The 11932-nt window shown below is 45.5% G+C and overlaps 1 protein-coding gene across 1 annotated transcript; it reads right to left on the reverse strand.

Annotated features, from left to right (window-relative positions):
• Window positions 1-2625: 2625 nt before the first annotated feature.
• CIAO2B (cytosolic iron-sulfur assembly component 2B) lies at window positions 2626-8197 on the reverse strand. The gene is made up of 5 exons (XM_060253932.1): window positions 7970-8197; window positions 6664-6741; window positions 5992-6117; window positions 4586-4631; window positions 2626-2826 (listed from the first exon to the last, which is right to left on the reverse strand). The coding sequence occupies exons 1-5, from the start codon at window positions 8123-8125 to the stop codon at window positions 2729-2731; spliced, it is 504 nt and encodes a 167-aa protein (XP_060109915.1). The 5' UTR covers window positions 8126-8197; the 3' UTR covers window positions 2626-2728.
• Between the last annotated feature and the right edge of the window lie 3735 nt (window positions 8198-11932).

Consider the following 11932-nt stretch of genomic DNA (forward strand, 5'->3'; position numbering starts at 1 on the left):
TCAAGGCAGCAATTAAGGAGAGGTGGTTTGCCATTACTTTCCTCTGCAGAGTCTTCCTTGGTGTTCTCCCTTCCAAGTACCAACCCTGACAAGATCAGGCTATAGCGTGCCATTCCACATCCCAAATGACACCTCAACATGTGCAGGCTTTCACGTTAATCAAAGCTCTTCCTCAGGCTTGATGTTACCAAAAAAATGTCTGAAAGGTGTTTAAAAAAAGAGAAAGGAAAATTCTTCAGGGCATGATGGTGAGGCTGCACTGCGTGCTGAGCAGTTGCCAGCTTCCAGACAAGAGGCAATAAATCAAGTGAACTCTGTAGCCATTAACAAATCCAAGAAATTATCTCTAAACCAGCAAGATGCTGGTGATCAAGGAGATGTGTGTCTAGGTCAACTCCCAGGGAAGATGCAGAATAATAGGACCATGCTGTCAAATGTGTTTCATGTGCATATGTATTCAAGTTGGAAAACTGAAGCAAAAAAGAAATTGTTTGCCTTGCCAGATCAGGCACAAGTAGCTCTGGGCCAACATCTTATTCCTAATGGCCATCAATTAGTCGGACACTTCTGACAGGTCACAAGCCGGGCATGACCATGTAGCAAACTTTAAACAAGTATTTTAAATGCAGAGATGACGTGCAGCCCGGACCGTGGGTAAGTTGTCTTCGTCCTTTTGCAGATGAAGTGTTTGTCCGTAGTTGACATGCATGATGTAGCCGAGGGTGCTTTGTGGTAGCTGAAGCTGTTTCTATAGCAACTGCCTCCTTAGTGATGCCCAGTTGCTGTGGTAGGGGCAGGGAGGGAGTGAAGACTGACAAGAGGGCCAGCCCCTTGAGCTAGAAGTTTGATGGAAGAGGAGGAGTGTGTGGACCACTTGGAGGGTACCTAAACATTTTGCTCATGAGCAGAGTCTCTTTAGCAGGGAGGGAAAGTGCAGCAGAAACACATTTACCTGCTTCACTATCTTGCTGAGGCTTTTGTTTTTTTCCCCTTTCCGGTTCAGATACCTACAAAGCTCAGACATGGCCAGAGGCCAGAGCTCCTGTGGCTTCAGGTGACAAATAAGTTCAGGACCAGCCCAAGATATGGTTTATTAGTAGGGGGGAGGGTCCTGTTGTAAGCCACTTTGGCAGCTCCATGGGAGGGACCCAAAACAAAAGTAGGGAATAAAGGTCCCAGGTGCCTTCTCAGTAGGGGGTGGGGTGGGGAACTGGGCTTGCAGTGGGCGCAAAGGGGATGATGGGCAAGAGTCCCAACATCCTCCCAGCACCTGTAAATAGTTTTAGAGAAGAAGTAGGGCTTTTGGCCATCAGGGCTTCTGATTGGCTGTGCAGATTTTCGCTTCAGGCTGCCACCGCCACCGCAGCACAAGAATCTTCACTGTGGGGCTGAAGGTAAGTTGTGTCTATGCAAGAAAATGTTTCTAACAGCTGCATTCATTTTTTAAAGCATCCTGTTAAGCAGAGGTTCAACCTGAAATGTTGGAAGAGTTACTGTTAGATTTACGCAGAACCTCACTCTGTGTCATTTTGTGGTTGGCTCTACCTCCTGTGGCTGCCATTTTGTGGCTGCACCCACCACCCTGTCAGAATTCCAAAGGTGCCAACCAGCTCAAAAAGGTTGAGGCCCCACCCCCACCCAGGCCAGACCTTTGCAGGAGTTGAACAGCTTTACTGTTTGCTCGAGAATGTGTCCAACTGCTGTTAACCTCTCTGTTTTGCTTCCACACTGCCTGTTCTGAACCATCTGCCCTTTCTTGCGGTCACTGGTGTAAAACAAAAACAAAAAAAGGATTTTTATCCTTTCAATAAAGGCTCTTCTCTGCTTCTGCTGTGCTTATGGGGGGGGGGGTGGAGACTGGGGAGGAAAACTTTGGCATTGGGTATGGAGCACCCTGTTCCTGTGTCCTCAGAAGTGTGGTGGGTGGAACTCTTTGCAATGCAATAATATGTGGGGGAAAGTCACTGGGAGAGAACAGCATCTACCCTTTCCCAGATCCCGTTGTTAAGCCAGTCACTGGCTTGCTGTAGTGAAAAGAATGGATACCATCCCCTACCCCAGCAAGTCTCCACTGTCCCCACCTACAGCAACACACAAGGCAGCTGCCATTTACAAAAATTCACACACACACACAGTTCCTTAGTCCCACATCAGATTTTGTGAATGTTTCTTCCAGAACTGATAAGTTCACCAAGCAAAAGTGTGGATGCAAATTATTCCATTGTGCTTGCTTTTATGGATTGAAGTGACATATCCATAGCAGCTTCTGAACAGCAGCAAATTCATGCTTTAAGAGCTCTCATGGTTGTCAAACATACTTAAAATCACTGCTGTCCTCAGTTGGCTTAGTCATTGTACTGGGCGGGGGGAGGGGTATGACTGCAGGGATTTTAAACAAGATTTTATGTAGGTTAGTCAAATCTTAGTTGAAACACTAGATTTTTTCTCTTCCTTGCAGAGTAAGCCAGCCAGAGATAAATGTGGCTAAATTAGACAATTTTAAACTCACTCATTTAAATGAATGGACTTCATAAGATCAGTTCCTTTATTTTAGACCCAAACAAGACCCTCTCTTTTCAGCGTGCGCTTCCAATTCACATTTCCTTCTAAATGAATTTCCCTGAAGCAGTGACAAGGCTTTGCCTTTATTAAAACAACATTTAAAAAACACTCACACAATAGCTTCTTATATACAAAACAAGCAAAATTGCAGCCAGTTTAGACACTGTCAAGGTCTCCCCGACAAGCACTGGTTCACCACTTCCAGCAAATGGGCATTTTCCAAGGCGGCTGCCACTCTCTCTTTGTCAGCCAGCTGCTTGTTCACTGCAGGAAACAGTCCAAAAACAAATTAATAAAGACACTTGGTATTGCATTTTGCAAAGGATATTTATACAAATTCCAGAAAAACCTAGGAAATATGTCTGACCTGCTTCCACTCCAGGTAGCTTACTTCATTCAGGCAACCTTACGATTTTTTATTTTTGCTTTGTTGACTTATGGCAACCTCATGGGGTTTTCAAAGCAAGACACACTCAGAGATGGGTTGCCATTGCCTGCCGCTGCATCACAACACTGGTATTACTTGGAGGTCTCCCTTCCAAATACTTACCAGGAAGAATCCTGCTGAGCTAACAAGACTGGGCTAGCCTGGACTATCCCGGTCAGGGATCTTGCAAATAGGTCCTTGAAAAATAGTAACCCCCTCCCCCACATTTTAGAGACACAACATCACCAGTCCAATCAGGTAAACAAAAAAAGAACCAACCCGTCCATTTTGCAAGAACTCCCCTTCCTGATTGCATGACAAAGTTATCTTTCCCTTGTCTCAGGAACAGGGTTATTTCCAACCCTCCCAGCAAAGATACCCTTACTACATGGTTTTCCAAAGTCTTAAAACAGCAGTGCAATAAAAGTCCTCTAAAATATACTAATTTCTATTTGACATTTAGCACAATGTGGGAAATCGACACAGACTGTTCTTCATGATAGAAGAGTTCCCTCACCCAAAAAAGCCTTAGTTCTTGACCCTTGGTGACAGTAAGAACATAAGATGAGTCCTGCTGGATCAGATCAGTGTTCCATCCTGTCTCACAGTGGCCAATCAGTTGCTCTGGATGGCCAATAACAGGGCAGAGAGGCTGAGGCCTTCCCCTGATGTTGCTTCCTGGCTCTGTAGAGGTTTCTCTGGCTAGTAGCCATTGAAAAACATCATCTATGAATCTATCTAATCCCCCTTTAAAACTGTTTATTCCTGTTGCCATCACTACATCCCCGGGCAGCAAATTGCACATTTAAATCACTCTGTAAAGTATTTCCTTTTGTCTGTCCTGAACCATCAGTTTCATTGTATGCCCTCAAGTGCTAGTATTTTGGGAGACGGAGAAAACTATCTTTGTCAATCCTCTCCACTCCATGAATAATTTTATAAACCTTTATCATGTCCCTTCTTAGTTGTCTCTTTTCTAATCTGAAAAGTCCCAGACAGTACATGGCATTTGCAAAGCCCCCCAAAAGCATACTTCACAAGAAGCAAAGGTGCCAATCTGTATATTTAAGTTCTATTTTTGAAATTACTCTGGATAGCCACAGCTGCTGCTGTAGAATAATGAATCGGGTGGTAGATTTCTAGGCTCAATTCTCCTCCACCTCTGCTGAAAGCTCACTAACTCTCAGCATACCCTGCCCTGCAAGGTTGTTGTGATGATAAAATGCCACCCAGGCAGAGATCCTTGCAGGAAGTGTAGGATTAAAAAAAACAAACAGAAGCACGGATTACTGAATCAGAATTTCAGCTAATTCCCTAAGCAACCAGTGATTGAAGGAGGTGGCAGCTGTTCTCCTTTGAAAGCGAATCTGCTTCTTAGCAATTTGAACCTGCTGCATGGTGATCCACCAGGATAATGGTGAGATCAGAACTAGGGAAATGCCTTTTTAGAAAATTTGTCAAACTCCTGAAGCTTGCCAGAAAGACATCCAAGATCTTTTTTCCTTTATGGTTTGTTACTTCAATGGGACTATGGAAACAGGGGAATGCAACTGTTAATATGTAATTTTTTGCAGTTTCTGTGCAAACCAAACTCACCTGCGTGTTCAGAGGCATGGGTTCCTGGTGTTATGTGAACATCCACCTGTGTTGGGAGGCAAAATAAAGAAGTAACCCCATTTGTCCCACTAGGCTAAGCACGACAAAGACCATACCCCGCTCTTCATCAATGAAATGTATTATTAATTTCAAATTACAGAACACCAAGACATCCATTGGTCCCAATCATAAGGAAACCAGATGCCCTTATATATGCCCTGGGCTTTTGTTGATGATGCCTTGGAAGAAACTGTCATTAAACAAAAAAAACCACTTATAGAAACCCTGCATTTGACACTTATAGAAACCCTGAATAGTAACTAGATGGTGTCTGAATACACTCAAAGTTTGAAGCCACAAACCCAGTTTATTTCTAGAGGACGGATTATTCTAATCAAGTAAAATATGCAATCTGGAAAGATTTTTATTTATTGCTTTCGGACCAAACATACTGGGAATTTCCTTGTCAGGTTTCCTACTAAATGGACCACTTTGTACATAGACAGATACTGTCACCCTTACAATGCGTGCATTGTGGGGATTCAGCTTCAAGGGAGCCCCCCCATTTCTCTCCCACCACTTACACAGTGCTCAGAGTTTTGAAGGCCTCTCATCATCATGCAGTCAGGCAGTGGTCTCTACCAGCTTGTCACCATTATTTTATACCCCCCACACTCCCTTCTTAACCAATGAGTGTGATCCAAACACAGGCACTTCCAGGAGGCTGAGATCTGGCTGAACACCACAAACATGGGTGCCACTGCAGACTAGCTGACCAGTTGAGACAGACTAGTTGAGTGGAAATGACTGACGTATTTCAACAGTAAAGGCTATGCATGTACTTAAAAGCTGTCAAGGATTACTCCAGAATGGTAGCCATGTTAGTCTACTGCAGCAAAATAAAGTCCAATGGGCACCTTAAATACTAACATTTATTGCAGCATAAACTTTCATGAGTTAGAGCTCACTTTGTCTCACAGCATCTAAACAAGTGAGCCAGGACTAACAAAATAGACATTGTTACTCTTTAAGATGCCACCAGACTTTGGTTTTAAGAATCTCTGAGACACAACTGCGCGTTCCACAGCAAAGATGCCTGAGCTCTCCACTCCTGAGTTTCCTGATGTATTTAGCGAGCCTGGCAAAAAATTCAGCACCTGACGCATCCTTTCCCAAATTCTGAAGCACCATTTCTGACTGGCCACTGGTGTCTCAAGCAAACCTTTTTCAAGCACGTAGCTGCAAGAATCATCTTTCCTCCAAAGGTGCCTGGATGCTTTTCCTTCTGCAAAATTCTAGTTTCTTTTCCAACCTTCTCTTTCAGCCTTCTTCAGGAGTTCTTTGCCTTTGCAGTGCTCAGAAACAGGCATTTGCTAAGGTGACAGGAAACATTTGCACGGACTCACCTTAAACCTTTCAGGGAGAGATCTGATCAACTTCACTTTGATTGAAAGGCCAATCAGTGTTGCCATGCTGCAGTGAGGAATGGTGGGAGTGAACTCCACTGAAACGGTACTTTCTGCATCATTCACCTGTTATGAGATACATTTTTCCCATAAGTACAAGACTCGCAGAATAGCTGTTTAACCAGATCAAATGCTATATTAAGGAGAGAAACTAGTTTGTTCAGCAGTATCTTACTGACTACATTCATACATCTGATTTCTGAAGGACCCCCATCTGCTGTCAAGTGACTCCTCTCCCAGAGAAGACCCCTCAAGTGTCCAAGAAGACTTCTCAAAAGGATTCAGATCACATAGTTCAGCATTCTGTCCTCTACTACAGTCAGACAGAGGGCAGGGAGGCAGGGGAAATGGCACAGCCAGACATGATGGGAGAAGCTGACATAAAAGTTGATGTTTTGGCTGATATGACTACTGGTTATCCCCAGATCCCTGAAGCTATTTGAGAAGCCCATAGATCAGACTAAGGCTGAGCAAAACAAAAACTATCTGCCCTTTCCAAAGCAGACACATCTTGTCCTGTTTTCCATCCAATAAGCCTGCTTGCAGCTTCTTCAGTAGGTCTCTGGCAGAACAACAATGCAAGTACAGAGGATAAACCAGGCTTGTACTTACTTTGACACGAACCTGTTCCACGACATTCAGCTCTTCCAAAGTTAAGGGGTGTTCTGGATCATTGATGGACCGAATGAGATGTTTAAAAAAAAAATTAAGGAAAAAATAGTAAGGAGCTCTTGGTTCTGGTCAAAGAGGTCTGTGCAATGAGGGCAAGTACTTTCCTCTGGTGGAAAGCCTTTCTGTGGTGCAAAATGCTCTAAAGGCACCTTCTGGTGGAAGGATCCTCCATGTGGCTGAGTAAGGATTTGAACCTATATTCCAAACACCCATCTGCCCCCCACAGCAGAATATATGCTAGTAAGAGTTGCCCATTCTGGCTGGGGAAATTCTTAGAGATTTAAATATGGTTCATGGGAAATGTGAGCTTGGCGATAAGGAAGAATTCAGCCAGGATGAAAAGCTGAAGAATCTGCACTCTAAAGCTGATATTCTCTCTGGCAGGAACAGATTTCTGCAGTCTGTGGGCCAGTAGTAGTTCTGGGACAGCTCCCTGCAGACTAGAATTGCCAGGTCAATGTTGGAAAATACCTAGAGACTTTGGGGGTGGATCTAAGAGAGGGTAGGATTTGGGGAGGGGCCTCAGCATCGTACAGTGTTACAGAGTCCATCCTTCAAAGTAGCTGTTTTCTCCAGGGGAGCTGATCTCTGCCAGCTGGAGATCAGTTGTAAAAGCGGAAAACCTCCAGGCCCCACCTGGAGGCTAGCAACCCTAACACTGGTGACCTTATACCTTTGACATAGTCTTCAGTGTTTGTTTAATTTCTCTGATTTCACAGCTCAAGGGCTTGCCTGCCAATCATGACACCACAAGAGACTAACTGAATAGAGCCTCCACTTACAGAGGCAGCAGTCTGAATGCCGGTGGCAGGAGACAACACCAAGGGAAAGCCTTGTCCTCTATGGCCTTTTGTTGGCTCTCCAGAGTAACTGTTTGGCCCCTGTGTGGCGCTGTACTAGATGGACCACTGGTCTGATCCAGCAAGGCCTTTATGTTCTTACAGCAGTGTGCACGATTCTCCTCCTTCATGCTACTCGCCTAACAAACCAGTTGGTTCAGGATCATCTAGTAGGGTTCATGGAACTACGGGGATTGTCCCTCCATTCGTTTGGCATTCTCACTACAACCGTATGACGGAGGCGAGACTGAGAGCCAAGGCGTGGCCCTCAGCCTCCCCGCGGGTTTTATGGTCCTCCATTCCCCTTCCCACGACAACCCTATAAGGGAGGCCGGTTGCAAGGAGCTCTGCGGGCCTTTGCAGCTGGGTCCCTCCAGGACCACCCGCTCCCGGCCCTTCCTAAGGATATCGAAAATCTCGCGGTCGTCGATGGCATCAGGCAGCTCGTCGTCCTCCTCGCGCGCCGTCACCGGCCGCTCGCCCTGGCGCCGATAAATGAGCGGGTTGGCGTTCTCCAGCGCAACACCCCCAGCCGGGGAAGAAGCCAGCGCCGGCCCCACCATAGCCGCGGAACTCCCTCGCACGGGCTCTGACGCAGCCCACTTCCGCCGCGAGGGATGCTTTGGCCGACGCTCCCGGCAGAGAAGGCGGCCCTTGAACCGCAGGAGGCTTCCGGATGGTGATAGAGGGCAACGCATGAAAGCAACTCAGCTACACGTCCGATCCCTATTGGATATCAAAGCGACCAAAAAAGGGCAGAGAACCATAGAGAGGAAAGGTCCATTTAGCCGGAACACTTTGTCTGGGGCAGTGATGCTCTGTATTCTCGGTGCTTGGGGGCAACAGTGGGAAGGCTTCTGGAGTTCTGGCCCCTCCGGTGGACCTCTTGATGAGGCCTGGATTTTGGCTACTGTGCGGCACAGTCTGTTGGGCTGGATGGACCATTGGCCTGACGCAACACGGTTTCTCTTATGTTCTTAGATTTGAAGATGGAGCGGATGCTTCCTCGCTCCCCACATGTGGCATTGAGGTTGCTGTCCCGCAAATGGCGGAGTTTACATGACGGCCAGAAGTGTTTCACTTGTGGGTTTTTGTAAAATCATTCTATTTAAATTCCTGACAGGTGCTCCTATGGATCTGTTCCATTGGAAAGAAGGAAAAGGAGCGCAGAGGCAGCTCAAAAGCGAGCCGGCTCGTTGTGGTAAAAGCTTGAACTGAAACCTCTGTCAGAATTGCGATGTTAATTTATTTAGTTACATATCATGCTTTTCTCCCCTTTGGAAACCCCAAGCAGCTTTACAACGTTGTTCGCCATTTTATTTATTTATGTCCAGTCCACCTGTCTCACAGAGACTCAAATTTTCCTCCTCCTCCCATTGTTCTCCTCTGCTCCAATTTAGGGCTCCTTCACTGTTGGCTTTCAAAAGTTGTACAACACACTTGCGGCCTAGGTTTGTTCTGGAGTGCTTGAAGCTATTTCAGCAAAGCCTGTAGTGATGGCTGCATCGTTGATTTCTTTCTTTCAGTCACATTTTTACCCCATTTTTTCCTCTAATGAATTCAGAGCTGTATAAAGTGTTCTACCCTCCTCCGTTTTATTTTTAAAACAACAACCCTGTGAGGAAGGCTAGGTTGAGTGGGAGTGACCAGCCCAAAAGTTACCCAGCAAATTTCATGACAAGGATCTGAACCTGAGTCTTTCCTTTCATAGGCCACCATTCTAAGCACACTGGCTATATTTTCTGATAGGTAGTTGGTTAATAGACTGAATTGCGGTTTATTTGGGGTGTGATAGTAATGAGTGTGTTAAGTGCCTTAAGCTTAGAAACAGCAATTTTAAATTTTTATTATTAATTTATTTATATTCCGCCCATTTCGCCCATGGGGGCTCACAGCAGAGTACATTATAAATAATAAAATCACAATAACATTACAATAAAAACCAATTACAATTATAATTACAATACTCAGTAACAGTACAACAGGATGGTCCAGCAAGACAGTATTATTATTATTATTTATTTGATTTGTATCCCACCCTCCCTGCTGAAGCAGCCTCAGGGCGGCTCACAGCATAAAACCTCACAGAATTAAAACAATACATATTATAAAATAGTACATTCTATAAAATTATATAATTAGAGATTAAAACAATATATCATTTAGTGCTCAGATCTAGATATTATCTTGCTAGATTTTAGAGTGCGATGGTATTCCATCTATGATGTAGGCTCCGTATCAATTAAAGGCCAGCTGGAAGAGAATAGTTTTGCAGGCCCTGCGGAACTGACCAAGATTCCGGAGGGCCCGCATTTCCTCTGGGAGTTGGTTCCACCAGTGGGAGGCAGCGATCGAAAAGGCCCTTTCCCTGGTGACCTTCAGTTGGGCTTCCTTTGGCCCGGGGATTACCAGTAGATTTTGTGAACCGGAGCGAAGTATACTCTGGGGAGTATATGGGAAGAGACGGTCCTTAAGGTAGGCAGGTTCTCGGCCATATAGGGCTTTAAAGGTAATAACCAGCACCTTGTAACGAATCCGGTACACTATTGGCAGCCAGTGCAGTTCCTGCAGCCCCGACTGTATGTGCTCCCACTTAGGGAGCCCCAATAACAACCTGGCCGCCGTGTTCTTCACCAGCTGCAGCTTCCAGGTTCGGCACAGGGGCAGTCCCATGTAGAGGGCGTTACAGTAATCCAACCTCGAAGTGACAGTTGCATGGATCACTGTTGCCAGGTCGTCGCACTCCAGGAAGGGGGCCAACTACCTCACCCGCCTAAGATGGAAAAATGCGGATTTAGCAGTGGCTGCTATCTGAGCCTCCATTGTTAAGGCAGGCTCCAGCAGCACCCCCAAGCTTTTGACCTTGTGCGCCATTTTCAGTGGCACACCATCAATTGCTGGGAGGGGGATTTCTCTACCCAGATGGTATAGCAGGACGGTACAGCAGATCAGCACAGTAAGATAGTACAGTAGGGGAGGCCAACCTATCTATTGGATAGATACGATTTATTTATAATGCTATGATTTATGGCATTTCAGAAAATAAATACATAGATTCATATCAGCTGATCTGGAGAGCGAAGAAGCAACTTGCAGAGAAGTCTTCAGAAGGGCATCTATCTCTCTCTAAGGTAGGAAAGTACGCTTCCTGGGTTGTGTTCACTGGGCTTTGTGTGTGTTTCTTCCCTAGGTATATAGAGCAGGGCAGTTCCACAGACACACGCAAAACCTGCAGACAGCAGTGGAGGATTTCAGCTTCTTGAAATTCTTTTTAAAACAGAGCAAGTTTCTAGCCTAGGGGTCCTTACGATTTTTGAGCACCTTTGGAATTCTGACACAGCATGGTGGGCACAGCCACAAAATGGTAGCCACAGGATGTGAAGTCAGTCACACAATGGCTGCTGCAGCTTACCTTCAGGAACACAGTGAAGATTTGTGTGCTGTGGCAGCTGCTGCTAAAGCAACTTTTTGAAAATCTGCACAGCCAGTCCAAAGCCTTGCTGGGCAAAAGCCCCACCCACTCTTTAAAAACCATTTGTGGCCACCAGGAATAGTGTCACTGGGTGCCATGGTACTGATGGGTAAAAAGGTAAACTGTGCAACTCTGGGGTGACGTTGTATCCCTGTCCTGGCCTAGTAGAACACAGGTGGGCATGGGAGGGGGGAGGGTCCACAGGGGTTCTGGGAGAGTCAGTCTGGGCAGCAGACACACTATCATGCTATGATTTATTTATGGTATTTCAGAAAATTTTTACCTTTTTTTGAAAGTTATTTTGGAAATAAGAGACATTTTTGTTTCCTTACCTATGTGATTGCATGATGAAGGTGGACATTGTGAGCCCCTTCCCCATGTGCAGAAACTGGGCCTAAAGAAAATGTGAAGTGGTTGGGTGGGAGGGTGATTTCAAGTTCCCTGCAAAGCTGCTTCCTGTGACTACCAGAGCCATTTTCAGAATAATAAATGTGGCAGAATTATGTAGGAGGCAAGGAAAGCTGCAGTTACATACAGAGCACAGATTTTAGTGCAGAATCAGATTTTTACCTTGGCACAGAATTTCACATTCATTTCAGCACAGAAAGCCCACAGCTCTGGCACTGCAGCAGCAACAAAGCAGTTATTTCACCTGTTCAGGAATGACACCACCTTGAGAGACAGCACAGTGCAGTCATGCTGCCTCCATTCCTTGCATTTTCATATTCCAGGCTTGAACTGGCGCACAGTGCAATCCAAAGCACCCTCTGTAGTTTTTTAGGGACTTTAAAAGGAGGCTCAACTGTCTGCCTCCTTCTGCACATACATTTCTTTTAGCCTGCTGCTGGCTCTGGAAAAAAAACAGGTTTTGCTGGTCTTGGAAACAATGCAGATCTTG

The sequence above is a fragment of the Heteronotia binoei genome, chromosome 14, assembly GCF_032191835.1.
Source record: "Heteronotia binoei isolate CCM8104 ecotype False Entrance Well chromosome 14, APGP_CSIRO_Hbin_v1, whole genome shotgun sequence".
Taxonomy (NCBI): Eukaryota; Metazoa; Chordata; class Lepidosauria; order Squamata; family Gekkonidae; genus Heteronotia; species Heteronotia binoei.